The sequence below is a fragment of the Sturnira hondurensis genome, unplaced genomic scaffold (assembly GCF_014824575.4).
Source record: "Sturnira hondurensis isolate 20B ecotype Veracruz unplaced genomic scaffold, ASM1482457v3 Scaffold0002840, whole genome shotgun sequence".
In the NCBI taxonomy this organism is placed as follows: domain Eukaryota; kingdom Metazoa; phylum Chordata; class Mammalia; order Chiroptera; family Phyllostomidae; genus Sturnira; species Sturnira hondurensis.
In genome coordinates this window covers 9,910,176-9,935,239 of record NW_028075471.1, presented here as the reverse complement: position 1 = coordinate 9,935,239, position 25,064 = coordinate 9,910,176, and the positions used below count along the sequence as shown (strand labels likewise).

The window sequence follows — 25,064 nt, the reverse complement described above, 5'->3', positions numbered from 1 at the left end:
TTTGCATTTCCCTAATGATTAGTGATGCTGAACATCCCTTCATGTTCTTTGTGTGTCTATTCATCATTAGTATATCTTCTTTGGAGAAATGTTTATTCCAGTTCTTTGCTCATTTTTAATCAGATTATAAGAGTTCTTTATATCCTAGGAAAGTTGTATTTTTTTAATATTATCTAATTTAATCCTCATATTAATGTGGACAGAAGTATCATTGACTCCACTTTATAGCTGAGGACCTTGAAATACAGAGAGATTAACTTATAATTAATTCTCTAATCAACTATTTATTGATCACTCACTATGACTCTGACATTACTGAAAGTAATGAGGATACAACAGTGAGAAATAATGCTGACAAAGATCCTTGCCCTTCTACAGCATGTATTCCAGTGTGGAGACACACAATAAACAAGAACATCAAATATAGAACACATTATGTTTAGAGAGCTTCCTTTAACCACTTTTAAAGAGTAGATCTGCTGGCAACAAATTCTCTTAGCAGGGATGGGAAGGTTAACTCATTACTACCAGGCTTGGGTAGAAAGCTAGGCTCCCCACATGGTCTCAACTAACAACATGATAGGTAGGAGGACTCATTACTATCCTTGGAGAATGAAAATGCTGACCTTCTTCTCAGCCCTCTCTGACATCACCCTCATATGGTAGTCAGGCCCCTTCATTACTGTCTGGGGAGGGTGAGTTCTAAGGTTTTCATTTGATCTTTGCTGATGTGGGTGGGTGGTGGGCACAGTTGTTCACCTGCAGTAGAGGAGTTATTTTCTAAGTTTTCTGTTATGGTGGGCTGTCCCTCTCCTGTTCCTTTGACTAGAAAGAGCAGGCTTTTTAGGTTTGTGCCCTTTGGTATTTCAGATGGGTGGCATCTTCCTGGCATCTTCCTGGGATATTTGTGGCAAAAGAAAACTCCAGGGAACTTTCAATCATGTTACTCTAGTCTTGAGGTCCCTCACAGTCTGACTTCTTTTTTCTGCCTTTTAGACTTTTGTTTGTTTTATGTATAATGTCTAGAATTTTTAGTTGCACTTCACAGCAGAATCACAGAAAGTATGTCTACTTCATCCTTCTGGAAATGAAAGTCCCTGTGTAATTTTAGAAATATTAGATTATTTAAATAATTGCAGTATGGCTTCTTGGTAGGATGGTGGAGTAGGTAAATTGTATGCTCGCTTCCTCACACAATCACGTGAAAATTATAACTGAACTACACAACAACCATCTCTGAGAACCACCTGAGGTCCAGCTGTACAGAACTTCTATAACTAAAGATATACAGAAGAAGTCACACAAAGAGTAAAGAAAACAAATATAGATAAATAAAAATACTTGCACTATATTTATGAACAGACTCAGATTAAGTAACTTGCTCAAGAGTCTGTGTTCTGACCTAATATCACACAGCTAATATGACATCACCATGCTTCTTTGCCAATAATAATACATGCACTTATGGAACTCCACCGCAGTCCTGTCACTGTCCCAGTTGCCTTCATATACTGTGTAGTCAGGTATTTCTTTCTTTATTTATTCTCTCTAATAAGTACTTCTATCTATTTTTTGCTAACCTTTTATGCCCTTGCTGTTGTGATCTCTTAATGGTTTGCATTAGAGTGATCTTGTTTTTATAATGGGACTTTGCTGTTAATGCCCTATGATGACAGCCAACACATGCCCTTAGGTGGGTAAAGAATCAGGCTTCATGAAAATATGGTTAATACACAACAGAATTTGACCCTCTGATGTTACATATTTTATACAATTTCTTTTTTGTCTGCTTTTAATCAAACAGTTCTTTTGGATTTGTTACCCAGGAGCCAGCAGTCAGTGGGGCCCACATCTGTGGACAATCCAGCCCTTCTCCTCTCCTTGGTTGGGTATCAGCAAAACCACTTGGAAAGACTGTAGCTTTTACATGGACCCACGCAAGTGAAGTGGTCAGCAGGTGGCCTAAAGCATTTCACTGCCTGTCTGATGTAGTGAAAATTAAATTTCTGTGTAAGAATGCTTAATATTTTATTAAGCATTAATAAATGCTTAAGATAATGTTTAGACATTATCTTACAGTGGAATGGGGGAAAAAGAGAGAACCTTTAATCTTCCATTGTTTACTGTTATTCTGGAAACATTTCTGATGTGTATTTGAGAGGGAGAAACTAGTTTAAGTGCTCACTGGAGCAGTTTGGGCCTCAACTGTGAATAAAACATGCCATGTAATTGCAGCAACACAGCCAATACACACATATATGTAGAATTGACGCTTATTATCTTGTCAATTAACACAACACTAAACAGGATTGTAGGCTTTGTTATTGTTAGTAATCTACCACTCTTTAACAGGGTTTGGAATCTCTTTGGCTAATCTACAGGTTTTAATTTAGAATTGTAATGCTCAGCTTCATAAAAATGCTTAAAGAGGCTTGACAGAAAGCTAGAAGAAATTGTTTACCCTGACAAGATAATGTTCATTTGCACTTTCCCTGAAATGGTAGCTTACGTGGGGAAAAAGCTTGCTTTCAAAGTATGTGTGTGTATACACACACACACACACACACAGATAACTTTCAATACATTATGTTTAGAGAGATTCCTTTTTAAAGTATTTTTATTGATTATGCTATTACAGTTTTTCCAATTTTTTCCCTCTATCCCTCCTCCCTCTGGGGTCCCCCCACCCCTGCTTAGTTCATGTCCATGGGTTGTACACATAAGTTTCTTGAGTCCTCTGTTTCATATACCATTTTTATCTTTCCCCATGTACTTTATGCTTAACAATTATGTTTCTTCCCTATACCTTTTCCCCACTATTCCTCCCTCCCCCCCCCACTGAAAACCCTCCATGTGATGTTCATTTCTCTGATTCTGTTCCCGTTCTAGTTGTTTGCTTAGTTTTTGTTTTCCTTGTTTTTCTTCTCTTTTAGGTTCATTTGTTGATAATTGTGAGTTTGTTGTCATTTTATTGTTCATATTTTTTATCTTATTTTTCTTAGATAAGTCCCTTTAACATTTCATATAATAATGGCTTGGTGATGATGAACTCCTTTAGTTTGACCTTATCTGGGGAGCACTTTATCTGCCCTTCCGTTCTAAATGAAAGCTTTGCTGGATAGAGTCATCTTGGATGTAGGTCCTTGCCTTTCATGACTTGGCATATTTCTTTCTAGCCCCTTCTTGGCTGCAAGGTTTCTTTTGAAAAATCAGCTGATAATTTTATGGGTACTCCTCTGTAGGCAACTCTTTCCTTTCCTCTTGCTGCTTTTAATATTCTCTCCTTATCTTTAATCTTGAGTAACTTAATGATGATGTGCCTCAGTGTGTTCCTCTTTGGGTCCAACTTCTTTGGGACTTTGAGTTTCCTGGACTTCCTGGAAGTCTATTTCCTTTGCCAGATTGGGGAAGTTTTCCTTCATTATTTGTTCAAATAAGTTTTCAACTTCTTGCTGTTGTTCTTCTCCTTCTGCCACCCCTATAATTCAGATATTGGAACATTTCAGGTTGTCTCCAAGGTTTGTAAGTCTTTCTTCACTTTTTTTTAATTCTTATTTTTTTCATTCTGTTCCGGTTGGATGTTTATTTTCCCCTTTTCTTCCAAATCATTGCTTTCAGTCTTGGCTTCCTTCCTGTCAGTGTTGGTTCCCTGTATATTTTGCTTTATTTCATTTTGGGTATCTTTGTTTTGTTTTTTTTCATTTTTCAGCCAAGCTCAATCAGTTCTGTGAGCATTTTGCTTACCAGGGCTTTAAATTCTCCGTTAGATATGTTGGCTATCTCCTAATCGCTTAGGTCTCTTTCTGAAGTTTTGCTCTGTTCTTTCATTTGGGCCGTATTTCTTTGTGTTGGCACACCTGTTAAGTTGTAAGGGGGCAGGGCCTTAGGTATTTACCCCGCAGGTCAACCAACCCTTTGTGCTGTGCTGCAGTGCTGCCTGTGTGGGAGGGGCCAGAGAGGGGACAATGCAGTTCACCTGCTCGGCTCTAGCCCACTTTCTAACTCTCAGGTGAGACTGGGAGTTTCTACCACCGGGGCAACCACCATAGTCTACTGTCAACGGTGAGTCCCAGTTTCACCATCAGCCATCCCCACCCACACAGTCTGCTACGTTGCCATGTTTTTTCTTAGCTGGCCCTGCCCACATGGCCTTGCCTTGTGTTCTTACCGGTCTGGGTGTTCTGGTTGATTTTTTTCCTTAGTCCCTTGGCTGTTGGAGTTCCATGCAGTTTGATTTTCTGGTGCTTCTAGTTGTTTATGGATTTTAGATTGGTTGTTTTCCACCTTTTGGTTGTGTGAGAGAGAGAAAGGTTCTACCTACACCTCCATCTTGGCTGGAAGAGAGCTTCCTTTGAATGTATGTATATATATTAAAACTTTTAATTTGTTTTTGAATAAATAACACATTTTCATAGTTTAACCCAATGATAGGCATGGGGTGAAGAAATATTTTTTAATTTTTTAAAATTTATTTTTATTTTTTATTTTAATTGTTGTTCAAGTACAGTTTTCTGTATTTTACTCCCATCCCAGCCCACCCCCTCACCAGTCCTCCTCACCTCCCTCCCATTTCCACCCCCTTCCGAGTCTTTGTCCATGTGTCTTTTATACTTGTTCCTGTAAATCCTTCTCTTTTTCCTGTGAAATCCCTTCCTGTCTGATCACTGTCAGCCTGTTCTCTATTTCAGTGTGTTTGGTTATATTTTGCTTGCTTGTTTGTTTTATTGTTTAGGTTCCTGTTCAAGGTGAGATCATATGGTATTTGCCTTTCACTACCTAGCTTAGAAGAAATATTTTGTTTTCAAATCCTGCTCCCCATCGGCCCAGTTCCTTCCTCTCCCCTATTCTGAATTTGTTATAAAATCTGATTTTTTTCTTAAGAAAATTTTATGCATAGTTTTCATATAGTATCAACATGATCTTCAGTCATTTAGGGCACTAGGCACAGAATAAAAGAAGATATAAATGCCTAGCCACCACACCAGGTATTCAGTAGAGACATGAGTGATTAGTGATGGTTTTTCTCCCTTGCCCTGTACTGTGGATCTCTCTGGAGCTGTGTGCCTGCTTTCCGATTTGTAAAGAGCCATTTTCTGTGTTTATGCAAGGGAGAGAACTATGAGCACTGCTAAGCTCAATAATTGGGAGTACTAGGGGGCCTGGCTATTGTCCTGGTGGAGTTAGTGCTTGGCTGTCCCATCCTCCAACTTGCTGACTAGTTCTTTTCTTGCTGCTCTGTTTCCTTTCCTCTTATCCCCCAGTGTAAAAGGAGTCCTCAGCCTTCACCCAGATCATTATGTTTTTCATTTATATCTCCAGTACATGACTTTCAAGCCCAGTGGAATTTTTTTCTATCCTGGTGTCCAAGTTTGAGGCTCATCTGCACTAAAGAAGTAAAAATGGTCTCATATAAATGTCCGTGGGTATTTCTATGTTAAAGAGAATTTAACCTGGAGAGTCTTGCAGTCCCAGAATACTAGCAAGATCTATTTTAAACAACTTTTGTTTTTCTCTATTTGAAGCACATTCTTACCATAATGTGCATATGGGATTTAAAATATTGTGTTGGTAAAATTGGCCTTTTAACACTCAGAACAGCTGGCAATACATCTTCCTAGTGGCATGCTTGAAACTGGACAGATTCAAATAAAGATAACCAAGTTGTAAACAGAAATATCCAATCTGGAGCCCATCAGAGATTCTAATACATAGAAGAATCTATTTGGAGGATTCTAATTTCCCTAACAAAATATACTTCCTCCTGAGCTCTGACTTAGGAAAGTGGGGAATCAGCAAGTTGCCTTGAACTCTTCAGCACCTGTCATGATGATAAATTATTACATGGCACATGTGTTGGAGTAAATCCCACTATCAATTTGAAGTTGTTAAGTCATTTGTAGGTTTCAGGGAGCACAGACTACCCCAAAATAGCAGCCAAATAACCTCTACCTACACTGATCAGCAAGAATTCTAGTCTCTTTCATGTACTCTGAGATTTCTTCTTTCAAACATCTAATTTAGAATGTGTCACTTTTGGAAGGAACACAAGAATACATTTTGGAACCATTTCTTCATAGTTCCATGAGTTGATGTGTCCCCCTGTGTTCCTTCCAACAGTGACAGGTTCTAAATTAGGTATTTGATATTCAGTAACCAATACTAGCTGGGTGCCCAGTATACCAGGCACTGTGTGGAGTTAGTGCCTGTGTCAAGGGCTGAGTGCTACACATAGGGCACCCACCCTCATAAATGCTTGCATTTTAGCAGCAGAGACAGACAATAAACACATACAAAAATTATTGACTGTGATAAACAAATCTGATATGACATTATGGAGTAGCATGGTATGACAAGTTTAGGTGGGGAGCACTTTGAGGCTGGAGGATCAGGGATGGCCTCTCTGATGACATTTGAGCTGATTCCTAAGTGAGTAAATAGTCCTTCACAATCACCTGAAATCCTGGGGAAAGAACCTTCCAGGAAGAGGGAAGAGCGTGTATTGTAGAAAGGCAGCCCTTGGGGCTGGGGCATAATGAGGAGAAGCTGAAGGGTGGCCTTATCTGCTATGCCTGGTGGGTTGAGGTTTATCCTGAGGACTGTGGGGAGCTATGGAAAAGGTTCAGAAAGTGGAGCGTGGATTAAGGTGAAAAGTGGATTAGGCTGGTGTAAGGACAGGGTAGATTAAAGACTGNAACCAATACTAGCTGGGTGCCCAGTATACCAGGCACTGTGTGGAGTTAGTGCCTGTGTCAAGGGCTGAGTGCTACACATAGGGCACCCACCCTCATAAATGCTTGCATTTTAGCAGCAGAGACAGACAATAAACACATACAAAAATTATTGACTGTGATAAACAAATCTGATATGACATTATGGAGTAGCATGGTATGACAAGTTTAGGTGGGGAGCACTTTGAGGCTGGAGGATCAGGGATGGCCTTTCTGATGACATTTGAGCTGATTCCTAAGTGAGTAAATAGTCCTTCACAATCACCTGAAATCCTGGGGAAAGAGCCTTCCAGGAAGAGGGAAGAGCATGTATTGTGGAAAGGCAGCCCTTGGGGCTGGGGCACAATGAGGAGAAGCTGAAGGGTGGCCTTATCTGCTATGCCTGGTGAGTTGAGGTTTATCCTGAGGACTGTGGGGAGCTATGGAAAAGGTTCAGAAAGTGGAGCGTGGATTAAGGTGAAAAGTGGATTAGGCTGGTGTAAGGACAGGCTAGATTAAAGATTGCTGAAATAGTTTACCTTTGATAAGAATCAGAAGTGGGAGAGAATAAGGGAATAAATTTTATACCCTTCTCCAGAGAGACCCTATAGGATGTGGGCATGCCCCTTCTGAAGAAGTGACTAAAATGACTCCCCAGTAGTTGGCCTGGATAATTAACTATGGAGTTGTTAGAGGGTCTCTGCCATTTCTACAAGCAGAGAAAACAGGAGGAATAACAGACAGGGTGAGAGATGGGGAAGTAAAGGGGAGAATGAAGGTAGGCATGTCAGGCTGAAAGGCCTCAATGTCCTTCAGGGAGACACCAGGAGTCAGAAGATTAAAACGTTGACAGTTTCTCCTGATCTGCATAGGAGACCTGGGTGGGAGACAGATTTCAGAACTCATTCATTCATTACCTCAGAATCTATTTATTTTATTTTCTTATCTTTTATTTTTTTAATTTAATGTTTTTAAATTTATTTTTTTATTGTTGTTTAAGTACAGTTGTCTCAATTTTCCTGCCACCACTTTCCCTGGTCCCACCCCCCCCCCCACCCCTACTTCTTATCTTTAATCCTATCCCCCTTTGGCTTTGTCCATGGGTCCTTTGTACATGTTCCTTGACAGATCTTTCCTTTCTTTTCCCCATTACCCCTCTCCTCTCCCCTCTGACTACTATCAGTTAATTTTTTATTTTAATGTCTCTGGTTATATTTTGCTTGTTTGTTTTATTGATTAGGTTCCACTTATAGGTGAGATCATATGATATTTGTCTTTCACTGCGTGGCTTATTTCACATAGCATAATGCCCTCAAGATCCATCTAAGCTGTCACAAAGGGTAGGAGCTCCTCCTTTTTTTCTGCTGAGTAGTATTCTATTATGTAAATGTACCACAGTTTTTTTATCCACTCATTTACTAATGGGCACTTAGGTTGCTTCCAGCACTTGGCTATTGTACATTGTGATGCTATGAACATCGGGGTGAATAGGTTCTTTTGAAAAGAACCTATGTTTCAGGATTCTTATTGTATAATACCAGCAGTGGAATTGCTGGGTCAGAAGGCAGTTCCATTTCTAGTTTTCTGAGGAAATTCCATACTGTTTTCCACAGTGGCTGCACCAGTCTGCATTTGTACCAACAGTGTACTAGGGTTCCCTTTTCTCCACAACCTTGCCAGAATTTGTTGTTTATTGATTTGTTTATGATGGCCATTCTGACTAGTGTGAAGGGGTATCTCACTGTGGTATTAATTTGCATCTCTCTGATGGCTTATTGGCATCAGAGAAACCTTTCATATGTGTCTGGATCCTCTGTATGTCCTCCTTGGAGAAGTGTCTGTTCAGGTCCTTTGCCCATTCTTTATTTGGATTGTTTGTCTTCCTGGAGTGAAGTCATGTGAGTTCTTTATACATTTTGGAGATAAAACCCTTGTCTAAGGTATTATTGGAAAATATATTTTCCCCTACGTTGGTTTCCTTTTCATTTTGCTGATTTTTTTTTTTGCCATGCAGAAGCTTTTTATTTTGATGAGATCCCATTGGTTTATTCTTTCCTTTATGCCCCTTGCTCTAGGGCACATATCAGTGAAAATATTGCTGTGTGGGATATCTGAGATTTTCTTGCTTATGTTCTCTAGGTCTTTTTTAGTATCATGACTTATATTTCTTTTTTAGTATCATGACTTATATTTCTTTTACCAATCTTGAGTTTATTTTTGTGTATGGTGTAAGTTGGTGGTCAAGTTTCATTTTTTTTGCATGCAGCTGTCCAGATCTTTCAATACCAAAACCCAAGAAAAAAGAAGGCTCCAAAACTCTTTTATGAAGCCAGCATTATCCTAATCCCAAAACCAGATAAAGACACAACAAAGAAAGAAAACTACAGGCCAATATTGCTGATAAACAGAGATGCTAAAACCCTCAACAAAATATTGGCAAACCACATTCAGCAATACATTAAAAAGATCATACACCATGATCAAATGGGATTCATCCCAGGAATGCAAGAATGGTACATATTCACAAATCAATAAACTTAATACAACATATAAACCAAGGGAAAAGCAAAAATCACATCATATCAATAGATACAGAAAAAGTATTTGATAAAGTATAGCACCCATTTATGAAAACATTCAGCAAAATGGTAGTTGAGGTAGTTAGTATACCTTAACATAATAAAGGCTATATACAAGAAACATAGAGCCAGCATCATTCTCAATGGGCAGAAACTAAAAGCTTTCCTAACAAGATCAGGAAGAAGAAAAGGATGTCCACTTTTACCACTCCTATCCAACATAGTATTGGAAGTCCTAGCCACAGCAATGAGACCCCTCCCCCCACAAAAAAAGAAATAAAAAAGAAATAAAAGGCATCCAAAATTGGAAAGGAGGAGTTAAAACTGCCATTGTTTTCAGATGACATGATAGTGTTCATAGAAATTCCTATAGACTTCACCAAAAACCTACTCAACCTAACAATGTATTTTAATTTGCTAGAGCACTTTAACAGGAAATGTGATAAACAACCTGACTGGGAGCATTGTCAAAGTTGACATCTCATATGACCATTGAAAATCATTAATCACTACATTTTAGTGCTATAGGCTGGATCATTTTGTAACAGAATAGTTAATACTATAGGGAGTGATGATCAATTTTGATGATTATTTTCAGCTACTGTGCACTCTAACAAGGCAAATCTGCTAAGAAATGTACTTACATTAGATTTGCTTCTTTCCTTGTGGGATAGTTTGACAGGCCCTCTCCCTCCACTCTCTACCCTAAGATGTCCATGCCCCAACCCCCAGAACCTGTGATATGTTATGTTACATGACAAAGGGGAACTAAGAATGCTGGCATAATAATGTTGCTAATCAGTTCACCTGAAAATCATATTATCCAGGATGGTACAATGAAATCACAGAAGTCCTTAAGAGTGGAAAAAGGAGTCATGAGAGGACGTAGGAGTGATACATTGTGAGAAGAACTTGACCTGCTATTGTTACTGGCTTTAGAGATAGAGGAAGTGGTCACAAGTCAAAAAATTTAGCTGGCTTCTAGTAGCTGCAAATGACAAGGACACGGTTCCTTCCCCAGAGCCTCAAAAAGAGAAAACAACCCTCCTAACTTCTGGATTTTAGCCCAGGGAGACCTATGTAGGACTTCTATCCTACAAAACTTAAAGATAATAAATTTGTGTTGGTTAAGCCATTAGGTATGCAGTAATTTTTTTCAGTCAGATAAAATTAACGGAAGTAGATATCATTATTTCCCATTATGTTGCTGATGAGTCTGAGGCCCAGAGAGAATGAGTCACATTCTCAGAATCACACAGCCCAGTTACAATGATAAAATCAATATTTGAATTCAAGATTACTGGAAATAATCTGGGAGAGACCAAGATGTGGGGCACAGTGGTGGAGGAATACACCACAACCTTCTCTAAAGACTAAACAGCACCTGCCAGGGTGGGGGATGATCCAGGCATCCCACCCTCCTGATTGCATGAGAGGCCTCTTCTGGAGGCAGGTGGAGGTGGCACTTGCAGTGCTGTTGGATGTTAAATGAACCAGCCCTGGGCCTTGTGCTGATAAAAAGCCAGCAAGACAGAAAACTGAGGAGCAGCCAAGCCTGAAGGAGAAAGGCACAGACTGGATAACTTGTAGCCATGAGCAGGCTGCCTAAAGCTAGACTGGGACATTGGCTGACATCAGTGATAGATCCTGAAGGAGAAGACAGTAGGCCAACAAACACTAGGCTCTGCTGAGATGAATTCTTCCTTGTTCTTTTTCATTATTTGCACTATTATTTCTCCTGCCTAACTTTTTACCATTGTTTATTTGTCTTCAATTTGTTCCTATTATTTTATTTTTTATATATTTAAATTTTTATCATTTTTATTTTAATTTCAATTTCATATTTTACTCTTCTCCTCACTTGCTACATTTTTGCCTTTATCCTTCTTTCTTCTTTTAAATTTTATTTTTTCCCTTTCTATTTCTTGTTCTATTCCTTACTTTTTCTATTTCTCCTCCCTCCATCTTGTCAAAACCATCTTTCTTTCCATTAGCATATCACATTCTTTTTCCTTGTCTTATAATATTCTTATTGCCATTCCACCTATATTAATATTTGCTTTGTTGTGGTGATATTGGGATTGTTGTTGCATTTCTTTAGTTTTATCCCTAGTTGTTCACTGTTTTTTTTCTATGTTAAATCTCATATTTTACTATTCCTCTGTCTTACTCCACTTCACCTTCCTCTTGCTTTGTCTTATTTAAATTTTATTTTTTACTTTTTTTAGCCTGGTTTCTAACCCTTACACTTATTATTTCTCCTCCCTCTATCCTCTCAAAGTCATTCTTCTTTCCTTTAAGCATCTCACAATTATTTTTCTTCCTTTTTTCTTTCTTCTAATATTATTATTCTGTTTCCACTTTTATGAAACTTTGATCTCTTGTTATGGGTATCACTGCAGTGGTTGTTTTTCTTGAATTTGGTGCTTATTTTTCACTATTTTTCCTCCAAACCATGCATGTTATTCTTCCTGTTTTTTGCTCTAGCTTGCTCTAGTTTGCTCTATTCCCCCCATTTATTTATGCTGTAAATTTTAGTTTCTTGTTTCCTTTGCTTTGTTTCTATAGCCTACTCTTATTATTTATTATCCTCCATCCATCTTGTAATTGTTTTTCTTTCCATTAATCATCTTATATTTTTCCTTTTGTATGATATTCTTACTCTTTCCACCCTTATTAATCTTAGCTCATTTGTTGTTGATATAGCAATAGTGGTTGGAAGGTATATTTGCTGGTGTAGGTTTTGTTTGTAAGGTTGTTTGTTTTCTTATGGCAGGTGAGAATGACCATCATAAACAAATCAACAAACAAATCAACAAACAAATGTTGGAGAGGATGTGGGAAAAAAGGAACCCTAGTGTAGTGTTCATGGGAATGCAGACTGATGCAGCCACTGTGGAAAACAGTATGGAATTTCCTCAGAAAACTAAAAATGGAACTGCCTTTTGACCTGGCAGTTGCACTGCTGAGATTATACCTTAAGAGCCCTGAAACACCAATCCAAAAGTACCTATACACTGCAATATCCATAGCAGCACAATTTGCAAGTGCTGGAAGCAACCTAAGTGCCCATTATTAAATGAGTGGATAAGAAAACTGTGGTACATTTACACGATGGAATACTATGTAGCAGAAAGAAAGAAGGAGCTCCTACCCTTTGTGACAGCATGGATGGATCTGGAGAGCATTATGCTAAGTGCAATAAGTGAGGTGGTGAGGGACAAATATCATATGATCTCACCTTTAACCAGAACATAATCAACAAAAGAAGAAAGCAAACAAAATATAACCAGAGACTTTGAAATTAAGAACAATCTAACAATAGCCAGAGGGAAGGGGGGAAAGGGACAGAGGGGAGAAAGGTTTTCAGGAACTACTATAAAGGACACACGGACAAAACCAAGGGGGAGGGTGGAAGCAAGGGAGGGAAGTGGGTTTGGTTGGGGTGGGGGGAGGGAGTGGTGAGGAAAAAGTGCAGAGAACTGTAATTGAAGAACAATAAAATAATTTTTAAAAATGATGGAGAGATAGAGAGAGAAAGGAAAATAGGCACAAAGGGAAATAGTGGCAATGAATAAATACCTGTCATTAAATCTAAAATGTAAATGGATTAAATGCTCCAGTCAAAGGATATAAGAGAGCTGAATGGATAAAAAAAGACCTGCATTTATGCTGTCTACAAGAGAGCCAGTTAGAACAAAATCTATATAGGCTGAAAGTGAAATGATGGTAGGACAAAAAACAAACCTCAACAAATTTAAGAAAATTGATATCATGTCAAGCATCTTCTCAGATGACAATGGCTTGAAACCAAAAACCAACCTCAAGGAAAAATGTCAAAAACTTTCAAATACATAGAGATTGAATAATATGTTATTGAATAATGAATGGGTTAACAATGAGATGTAAGAAGAAAACAAAAAGCTCCTGGAAACAAATGAAAATGGACACACAACACCCCAAAACCTGTTTGACACAGCAAAGGAAGTCCTGAGAGGGAAATTCATAGTAATATAGGCCTACCTAAAGCAAATAGAAAAATTTTAAATAAAGAACAAACTTTATATCTACAAGAACTGGAGGAACAAGACAAAAGCCCAGAGAGAGCAAAAGGAAGAAAATAATCAAGATCAGAGCAAATTGAATGACACAAAGCCTAAAAAATTATTCAAAGGATCAATAAATTCAGGAGCTGTTTTTTTGAAAAGATAAAGAAAATTGACAACCTTTAACTATACTCATCAAAAAAAGAGAGAGAGTGCCCCAGTAAATAAAATCAGAAACAAAAGGGGAGAAATTGCAACCAATAACACAGAAATACAAAGAATTGTAAGAAATCACTATGATCAACTACACGCCAAGAAATTGTACTACCTGGACAAAATGAACAAATTTCTAAAAACATACAGTCATTCAAAACTGAATCAAGAAGAAGCAGAAAGCCTAAATAGAGCAATAACAACTAGTGAAATTGAAGTAGTAATCTAAAAACCCCTGGCACACAAAAACCTTGGATTGGATGGCTTCACAGGCCAATTTTACCAAACATTCAAAGAAGAACTAACTCCAAATCTTCTAAAAATTATTCCAAAAAATTCAAGAAGTGGCTGACTCCCAAGGTCTTCAATTCAAGACTCCCAAACTCTTTTTATGAGGCCAGTATTATTCTAATTCCAAAATGAGGTAAGGATGTAAGAACAAAAATTATAGGCCAATATCTCTGATGAACATAGATACTAAAATCATCAACAAAGGATTGGCAATTTGGATCCAGCAATATATTAAAAAGATCATAACCATGATCAAATGGAATTCATCCCAGTAATGCAAGGATGATATAATATTTGTAAATCAATAAATATAATATACCACATAAACAAAATAAGGACAAAAACCACATGATCATAGCAAAAGATTCTGAAAAAGTATTTGATAAAATTGAGCACTCATTTATGATAAAAAACCTTCAGCAAAGTAGGAATGGATGAAGCATACCACAACATAATAAAAGCCATATATGAGAAACCTACAGTCAATATCATACTCAATGGACAAAAACTAAAATCTTTGCCCTTAGGTTCAGGAACTAGACAGGGGTGTCCACTCTTACCACTCCTATTCAATATAGACTAGAAGTTCTAGCCACAGTGATCAGACAAGTAAAAGAAATAAAATGTATCCAAATAAAGAAGGAAGAAGTAAAACTGTCACTATTTAGAGATGATATGATAGTATGTACAGAAAACTTTATAGTCTCCACCAAAAAAGTACTTGACTTACTGAGTAAATTTGGCAAGATAGCGAGATACGAAGTCAATATTCAGAAATCAAAGGTATTTTTGCATACCAACAATGACATATCAGAAAGAGAAACTAGGGAAAAAATCCATTTACTATAGCAACAAGCAAAATAAGGTACCTAAGAATAAATTGAACCAAGGAGGTAAAAGTACTGTACTCAGAAAATAATAGAACACCGAAGAAAGAAATTGAAGAAGATACAAATAAATGAAAGCCTATGCCCTGTCCATGGATTAGAAGTATTAACATCAGCCCTGGCTGGTGTAGCTCAGTGGATTGAGCATGGGCCTGTGAACCAGAGTGTTACTGGTTCAATTCCCAGTCATGGCACTTGCCTGGGTTGCAGGCCAGTTCCCAGCAGGGGACACACGACAGGCAACCATACATTGATGTTTCTCTCCCTCTCTTCTTCTCTTACCCTCTAAAAGAGAAATAAATAAAATCTTTAAAAAAAGTATTAACATCATTAAAATGTCCATACTACCTGAAGCAATCTATAGATTTACCACAATCCCTATGAAAATACCAATGGCATATTTCTCTGATATAGAGTATTCCAAAAATTTATATAAAACCAAAAAAGGCCCCTGATAGCCTCAGCAATCTTGATAAAGAACAATAAAGTTGGAAACATCCCAACATTAGATATCAAACTAAGGTCACTGTAATCAAAACAGCTTGGTACTGGCATTGGAACAGATGTATAGATCAATGGAACACAATAGAATATCCAGAAATATACCTAGGAGTCTACAGTCAATTAATGTCTAACAAAGGGGGCACAAGCATATAATGGAGTAAAAATAGCCTCTTCAATAAATGGAGTTGGGAGAACTGGACTGGTACATGCAAAAAATGAAATGAGACCACCAGCTTATACCACATACCAGAGTAAACTTGAATAAAAGACTTAAATATAAGTTCTGAGACCATTGAAGGCCTAGGGGAAATGGGCAGTAAAATTTCAGATATCACATTTAGCAATATTTTTGCCAATATATCTCCTAAGGCAAGGGAAATAAAGGGAAAAAAGGGAAATAAACAAATGGGACTACATCAAACTAAAAAGCTCTTGCACAGCTAAAGAAACCATCATCAAAATAAAAAAAGAACCATCTATGTGGGAAAATATCTTTGCCAATGATACCTTGGGCAAGAGTCTGCCCTTCAAAATATATAAAGAACTCATACGAGTCAATACCAGGAAGACAAACAGTCCTATTAAAAAATGGGCAAAGGACCTGAATAGACCCTTCTTCAGGAAGGACATACAGATGGCCAGAAGACATATGAAAAGATGCTCAACATCTCTAACCATTAGAGAAATGCAAATTAAAACCACAATAAAATATCACCTCATACCTGTCAGAATAGCTATCACTAATAAATGAACAAACAACAAGTGCTTGGAAGGATGCAGAGAAAAGGGAACCCTACTGCACTATTGGTAGGAATTCAGACTGGTGCAGACACTGTGGAAAACAATATGGGATTTCCTTAAAACACACACACACACACACACACAACTACACTAAAATTGGAACTGCTATTTGACCCAGCAGTTCCACTGCTAGGAATATAACTTAAGAATGCCAAATCACCAATTCAAAAGAATATATGCACCCCTATTTTCATAGCAGTTATTTATAATAGTCAAGTGCTAGAAACAGCCTAAGTGTCCATCAGTAGATGAATGGATAAAAAAACTGTGGTATATTATATAATGGAATACTATAGAGCAGAAAGAAAGAAGGAACTCCTACATTTTGTGACAGCATGAATGGAATTGGAGAATATTATGGTGAAATAAGCCAGTCAAAGACAAATATTATATGATCTCACTTATAAGAGAAACCTAAAGAACAAAATACACTAGTGAGCAAAATAGAACCAGATAAATAGAAACAAGGAACAGACTGGCAACATCCAGAGATAAAGGCGGAGGTTGATAATGGCAGAAAGAAGTGAATAGGACTAGACATAGAACATGTATGAATGACCCATGGATGTGGACAACAGTGTGAGTATTGACTGCGAGACTAGGTGGTGGAATAGGTGGAAGAGGGCAAAGGTGGAAAAATTGGAATAACTGTAATAGAATAACAGTTAAAGTGTGAATTCAGGTTCCTCTGACTACAAGCTGATGTGTTCACCCTTCTGCTAAGAATTCACATGATCAATTTACATTGATAAAGCTAATGACAGGATCTACCAATGACTAAAGGTGCAACCCAGCTCTTAATTTCAGGACATAGATATGGACCTCAGGTCCCATCTGAAGTGGTTGTCTGTGCTGAAAAGTGTGATTGTCCTGAGTGCATGTGGCACCATGCTGCTAAGTCCTGTGGTAGCATGTACAATTACTAACTATGAAATTTTAATAGAAGGTCTAAGAGTGTGAAGAGATCCACACTAACAAAGGACTTCTAAAAAGGGCAGTAATACTCAGGACAGCATTTCAGCTATGAAATTATCAAATTCTATAAGTAATGTGACAGTGGAGATCAGTCTGAATAGTCTTAAGTGTCTGAAAAGACCAGAGGAGAAAATATGTAAGAAAAATATCAGTTCACAAGAAAAGGGGGAAAATGTTTGAAATAAGAAAAACTTTTGAGTTTGTATTTTGCTTTTCTTTTATTTACCAAAATGTCATGAAAGCAGGTAACGTGTCATATGAAATTATTTCTAAAAAGCAGGGAGATGACTTTACGTTCATAAGAGCCAGTGAAAAACTATGACTTGTTCACAGTACAAGCCAATTAGACCCTTTTAAGCTACAAGAGATCAAGTAATCAAAATGTGAATCAAAGAGCACAGGATCAAAGACAAAACCCTTTCCTAACTACTGGGAAATCTGTTAAACTTATTATGACCTCCTTCAAATGTCTTGTTCAATAAACCAGGGCACAGGTAGTGCAGGACCAGCCTTCTAAATGAAAATACTCACCTAGACTTCAAATATTTTTCACAGAAAAACATGGCTCCCAGAAAGTCTTCTTGTGTCTTCATCTTAGCTTTTTATGTCCAGTGTGCATTATTCATGGAGGTGAGTTCCAGTGGGTACTGTAGGAGCTGGGGCCATTCTTGGAATGATTACTGTCAGCCAACAGGATTTGAACATTCATCTGAGCCCTAAAATCCAGTGAAGCCTCAGACTCTATGTTAAACGTGTCAGGAAGTCATTCATAGATCAACTGGATCTTTAGCAGTCTTAATGCCTTAAGATGCAACGAGTTTTGTCTGATTTCATTCACATTGGTAAATTGTTCTGACAAAAGCTTTCTTTCTGGTAAGTACTCAGTTCACTATGGAAGGTCAAAGGAACACTTGATGGTCTGGGTCCGTGTTAATTGTGCCAGTCTGACAGACAGCGCAGTTGGATTAAAATACAGTGGGGTGGTCAGGCAGCACTGCTGAGGTTTTAGCAAGAGCCAGAAGTTGGGGACACAGACAGATCTGGATTTGAGTTTGGTGTCTGCCTATTTCCAGCTCAGTAATCTTGAGCTGACAGGTTACTCAATCTTTATAAATTTCAGTTTTCTCATCTGCTCAATGAATATGAAATCAATATTTTATCTTGCATTTCTTGTGAACATTAAATAGAAAAGTGGTTAAAACCATGATGCACAGAGTAGATGCAGAGTAGATAGTAGCAATTTAGAATTATTTTGATTAGTGGAGATGATCACAAAGATTTTTGTTATGCTCTAACTTCTCTGAACTTTGGTTTTCTAAACTGTTATTTAGAGTAATACTAGTACCTTTATCATAATGCTGTTATTAAGTGCAAAATACTTAGCTCAGTGGTGGACACATTGTAAGTGCTCAATAAATGTAGGTTACTACTTTATAGTTGTTATGAAAAAAGGTAATTTGGGGTAGCTAGATAAAAATCACATGGTATATTGAGGTTAAGTCGTATTTATATGCTAGGTTACCTGGGAGTTAATGGAAAAAATCTCTTAGGACTAAAAGCAACTTTAGTTCTAGTCTTTTTATTAGGATTAAGTTGGAGAAGCTACTTAACATAGCCAAATCTCAGGGTGGTAGACACTATCAGTGCTGCATATAAACGCCAAATTTGCCCTTGCATTCATGCTGTGCTGAAGACTTCCAACTCCCAGTATCTGCTCCATTGCCTGAAGCTATGTCTGCTACACAGCTTCGGGAAGCTTTCTTTATCAGCTACAGCCACTTGGCCCATGCACAGAGGGGTCTGAATCATTACTTCCCCAAAGCTGCCATTCAGAGACTGACCAGAGTTCATGAATAATACTGCAGGTCCTTTGCCCTTGTTGGGGCTAACTGTGAGTGGTAGGTGTTTTGCTCTGTGTCTCAGGTTCTCCAGGATTTTGAGCCCCAGTTTCCCACAGTTGTAACCTTGTCCATAACACAAGATTTATTGGCTCTCTTCTCTTCCTTAGTTCACATCCCCAGCCCCCTACTGGTACTCAGATTCTTGTCTCAGGGTCTACTTCTGGAGGAGCTCAGTTTCAAAGGTGGACAGGGGCATCTACCTTTTCACTGGGGTATTGAGTGGATTGAATGAAATTGTAGGTATTATACATTACCTTTGGACCCCAAAATTTATTCTTACATATTTGTTCTGCTTATTTGTCTATTGTTTGAGTCTTTTAATCTGGAGGGTAAGCTGCAGATGTCAGGAGCTGTATTTTGCTCATCTAGAAGTTCGATTTATAAGAACTCAGGTTTGTATCTTATTATTCAATAGCCAACTAATATTTGTAGAAGGTTGTAAAGTTCATCAACCCTACCACACATGACCAGTTCAGTGCATGACATACCCTATAAGGTGGGATTTCTGCATCCCCATTTTACAGATGAAGTGATAATAATAATGCTCATTGATCACTGGAGTGGATGATTTTGATATTCTTGTTCCTTTCCCTTGGCCAGCCTCTGATTGCAGACATAGCTGTGAAGGATCATTCCAGCTCATGTTGATGGTGACACCTTCCTGAATACCCTTACTTTCCAGGGCTCCCCTTTATCCTTCCTCATACTACTGCCCCCAGGAATAGGGGACGAGAGGACAGCGATTGCACTCATGCCTCTTATACCAGCCCACTGCCTAATAGTTGTTCAGGCTCAAGGCTTATTGCTCTGAAATCACAGGAGTCTGCTCAGTGGACAGAAAGGTACTATCGGCAAATGTGGGAAAGTTACCACCCCTGTGGGCAAATCTCAGTCAACATGGGGTTGGAAGAAAAATACTTTAGCTCCCGCCCCTTGATGGAAAATTAGTGGAGCATTGTGAATATTACTCAGTCCTAATGGAACTGAGCTCCTGGAGCCTTCACTAGCAACTCATCTGATATAGCCTTTTATCAGCTTTTCCTTCTCCCCTGTTTCACTCTCTCCTTCCCTCACTCCTGCTTCCTGGAATCATATTCTGATTTCAGGGTAACCCAAACCCAGACAGTGCTTACTGCATGCCAGAAGCTGTTCTCATGCCTTTACCTGGCTTACTTTTCCATCCTGATATCAATCCTACCATGTATATATTGCTTTTATCTGTATGGTAGAGATGGGGCAACTGAGTGAGTGGGAAGTTTAGAATCTTGCCAAAGTTATTAATTGACCTGCCCATATCTTCCAATGATTGAGGATGCTCCTGCGTGTCAACTCCTCTGCATTTCCAGTCTGCATTTGTTTTCAGGCTGTGGTTTCAGAAAAGTCCTAGGGCTTTGGTAAAGGCCTTAAAGAAGAAAAAGGAGAGTTTAGTAAATGACAATGCAGGGATTCTAGCCTTGATGGTCAGATCTCAGAACCATCCTTCTTGCTTAGGTGCTTTACCTCCTCCAGAGGACAAAGGCTCAGGGAGGTGAAGTTATACCTGAAGTATTTGGGTAGTGAGCAGAGAAGTTGCCATTCCAAATTATGTCTCCTGGTTGCTCCTCCTTTTCTTAAAAGACCAGATCTGCTGCTTTTTTTGTTGAAATCAGAAGGAATAAAGTCAGCTTAGTGAAGTCCTGGTTGAGTTACTGCAGCATGTGAATCTGCAGCTGACTGTGGAGGCATGTCTCTATCTCCATCAAGGCAGGTGAAGATTTCCATTTACGAGAGCCCCAGTGTTCTTTAGAACTGCTGAGGCTGGTAAAAGGAAATACTGGTTATGAGGGATTTTCTGCTTTGAAGATTTCTGTGACAGTATAAGAAGCAGAGGCCACTATGGTCCTGGTCAGTGCTGAAGGAAGTAGTCAAATCCAGACACTGCCCCCCAAAATGAAAGGGTTGGGGAGAACTCAGGCCAGTTCCCCTCCCCCATTCCCAAACCACTGCCCAAAAGATACTAGGAGTCAAGGCTTCTTTTCTTTCTCCAGGATGTCTTTTATTCTTGCCCTTTTCCAACTCACTCTCTACCCTGCAGCTACTGAATTTTTTTCAGAATGCATCGTGTTCCTCCTCTACTTAAAATCCTTCAATGCTTTCCCTTAGCTTCTTTAGGAAAAAGACATAGTTCTGGAGCATGGCCTCTGAATAGAGTTTCACGTGTGCACTCACCAGCAGCCACTCCTCTCACAAGCCCCCCCTTATTTATTACCCACTGGCAACCCTTTACATCCATCCCGCTTCCAACCATCTGAGAGCTTTGCAAGATTGCTATCTGCCTGGGATATTTTCCCTCCCACCCTATCCTTGTGATACTTTGTGCCAACTTCAGGCCTGAAGTCCCTTGACTTCTCCCTAACTAGCTCAGGTCCCTCTGATAAATGTTCTTATGGAATTCTGTGCCTCTCTTTGTTGCACAGAGCACAATTGGGGCATGATTATTTCAGTGTCTGTCTCTTCAAATAGAGTGTAAGTTTCTCAAGGTAGGACATATTTCTTCTTTTGCTCACTATCCTATCTCCATTGCACAGCAATGGGTATATAGAAGGTTCTAGACTAGTGGAATGAATAAATATTCCTGTGTTCATGAAACAAGGACAGGGTAGGAGATCAGAAACACTGTGCATTTACCCCTTGTTCTTTCATTGTTAAAGCTAAATCAGGTTCTATGGTTGTGATTCTCCATTATCCAGCCAGCATTGTATGCAATAACTTTATTAGGGTCAAAAAGATATCACAATACAGATTTATCCAACAGAATCCAGGAACTGGATACAAATATCAAGACTGTTTTGTGTTAAAATGCTTCCAACAGCACAGATCACACAATGAGCTTATACATTGATACCAACTTTTATCTAGAAGTACAGATGCTCAGCTTTTCCCCACAGTTGGTGGTATTTCAATTGAGTTAAAACAAAGAGGCAAAGATTGGCATTTTCTTGATAATGGAGGTAAAAAAAAATCACAATACAGATTTATCCAACAGGATCCAGAAACTGATTACAGATATCAAGACTGTTTTGTGTTAAAATTCTTCCAACATCACAGATCATACAATGAGTTTATACATTGATATAAATGTTTATTTAGAAGTACAGATAGATGCTCAGCTTTTCCTCACTGTTGGGTCCTAGTGTTTCAATTGAGTTAAAACAAAGAGATGAAGATTGGCATTTTCTTGATAGTGTATACATTTTGGAGGGTATTTCATGGAAACCCTTTTTTGGATATGGAGTGGCTCATGGAAGTAAGTTTTAATGTATGGATAATATTCAAATTAAAATCGGTAATTAGTAAGTTGAGCTCAGACTTGAGAATGTTTAATAATTGAAGAACATATTAACATTATAAATAAATAGAATTTAAAAGGTTAGCTGGTAGCCTAGGTTCTTCAGATTATTTTTTAAAAATTAATATGTCAGTACAATAGCTTCTTGACTATGGTGTCTGATAATCTGCATCACTATTATTTTAAGAAAACAGTATTCCATAAACACAAACAGTTATTGGGCCTATTGTTCTTGGCCTACAGGATAAGATCCACAAAATACCATAGAAAGTTATAGGAATGTAAATATTTAGGTAAGTAAATAGAATAAATACTGAGCAATTACAATATAGTAACACTGAATATCTACTAATAGGGAGAAAAGAACCCCTAACCTTAATTGCAATGCATTCAGAATGGGTGAAACCAGGAAGACGAATTTGCAAGTTACAAAGTGTGAATACATTTTTTTAAACGTCCAGTTAACAAATTCCCAGTGCATACTGAAAAATTTTCATAAATACCATTGGAATGTTCATTTTGTGAAAAATGCCTATTCATGCACTAAATTATATAAGCATTGTTTCATCAAATAAAAACACACAGAGTAACTGTCTAAAACAAATAGAGACTCACAATCCTATAGAGTCTGCAACTAAAAAAAATACATGCACATTGTGATGCACCAAATCGTCTTATAGGAATATTAAAATGACTTTTGCGTCAAAATGCATAGGAAAACTCACTGCTATTTAACTTACTTTATGTATATTACATACTAGAGAACTTAAGCTACAAAATATTTCAACTATTTCAACACACATATGAAACACCATGAAAGTATCTGTGTTTATAGCAAGGTATGATATCCAATTAGCCACCTATGATGAATAATATATCTCCTTATGTCATCTCATCTTTAATGATCCTGCCTTAATAAGGATTATAGATCTCTAATTTCTCAATCCTGCCTTAATGAGGATCATAGATCTCTAATTTATATTCAATACTCTCTGCATTAATAAGTTACTGAAACTTAAAAAATCTTCTGCCACTGGAAGATGGTGAAGCTATCTCTAGAAGAATGCAAATACTACCCTTTTAAATTGGATTGGTAAAGGAGTCAGGGCCACTGGACTGTTGGCCGAACTCATCGGAAGATGGCCCCAAATTTGCCTGCTGGCTGTACCCCGCACCAGACCCATAGCTGTCTTGATTGTACCTGCCTTGGTTATAGCTGCTTGAACGTTTCTCCATTGGGTCTGAAAGATATCTCTGTCCTGAGGAGTGCCAACCAGTCTCCTTGAAAACAAACCAGATGTTTCCAGCCCAGAGAATAAAGTTCAAGAATCCAAACACCTAAAGAAGAACCAAAGCAAATGAGTTGATACAACGGACAGAAACCCAAGGAAAAAAAATCTCAATTTCAGAAAAACCCTTCACAATATGAAAAGTCACTATTCATTTCAATGTTGAGGATATGTGACTGTTGAGTTCTTTCTGCATGTTAGGCACTGCACAAAGGGGTTTATTTGTATGAGTTCAGCTTCTCCAAGAAGGCCCTATTATTATACTCATAGTAAAGATGTGAAAACTGAGGTTAAGCAAGGTTAAGAACTTTGTTCAAGGTCATATGACTTGGTAAATAGTAGATGTCAGAGTGAAACCCTCGTTCTGTCTGACCCATAGCCTGAGTATTCCTCTTAGTGTGTAAGATATCTCCAAGGAGTAGAGGGTTATTTTCATTTTAATGATGGCACATTAATTTAGAAAGTTGCCTTTGCTTTATGGCTAGAGATACTACTTTTCCATTTATTGTAATGCTATAAAGAAAATTAGACCACTTAAAAAAGTATGGAATAAACTGTGTACGAGAGAATGCTAATAAAGCACATTCATGATCATGTCCAGAGAGGTTGCCTCCTTTAAACAATTGTTCTTTCTGTGCCTCTCACAGTCAGAAGGGAAATACTGAAACCAGACCAGGAATAAAGTGTAGGTTTCAGAGAGGCATAAAGTGTTTTCTCTGGAACTGGGGGTAAGACTTTCCTATGGAAATTTCTTTTATTCTCTGTAAGTGTGTCATGGGGCAAGTCAGAGGACCAGATGTTAAGTGTTGAATGGATGCAGAAGTGTCCCAGGCTTTGAGGCCCAGTTAAAACAGTGGTTCTGCCACCTTTCCCAAGGCAGACTGGTTGACCTGGGAGTTAACCACAGGCACTCAATTTTGATGATACCTGTTGGAGATGGCTAACAAAATAGTATGGTACAAAGCTGTATGACAGTAAAGTACATTTAGTAACAACCCCAGCACAACACTGACCAATCAAAGTGGATGGGAGCCAAAGCTCTGGAGTAGGGTGCTGGAAGTCCCACTGGGTCAAAATATATCCCTTGGTTACTTAATATTGGGGTGGTCAAGAATGCCCTAGGGGTGGGATTGGGGAGCCAGTATGGTCAAGATGAGTGTGCTGTGGCTAGTGTGGCTCAGTAGATTGCATGCTGGCCTGAGAACCAAAGGGTCACTGGTTTGATTCCCAGTCAGGGCACATGCCTGGATTGTAGGCCAGGTCCCCAGTTGGGGGCATGTGAGGGGTAACCACATACTGATGTTTCTCTCCCTCTCTTTCTTCCTCCCTTCTCTTCTCTCTAAGAGTAAATAAATAAAAACGTAAATACAAAGATGAGTGGCTTTGGGGACTTGCTAGCAGCAGGACCTACTTACCAAAGTGTTTCAATATTTTAGCTGCAAGTGGATCAGACTAACTGGATATCAGCCTTGGAGTAATCCCCACAGGCTCTGGAGTAACAGTGGCCTGGGCTCTGCAATTTCTTGCTCTATGTCCTTAGACA

General features: G+C 38.4%; 1 protein-coding gene across 2 annotated transcripts in view; it reads right to left on the bottom strand.

Annotated features, from left to right (window-relative positions):
• Window positions 1–21,639: 21,639 nt before the first annotated feature.
• Window positions 21,640–25,064, bottom strand: part of SYNPR (synaptoporin) — a 348,200-nt gene continuing 344,775 nt past the window's right edge. For both annotated transcript variants that reach the window (XM_037040860.1, XM_037040861.1), the window contains one exon: window positions 21,640–23,570. In XM_037040860.1, coding sequence (XP_036896755.1) covers window positions 23,313–23,570 — 258 coding nt within the window. In that variant the 3' untranslated portion in view covers window positions 21,640–23,312. The remainder of the gene's footprint in view (window positions 23,571–25,064) is intronic.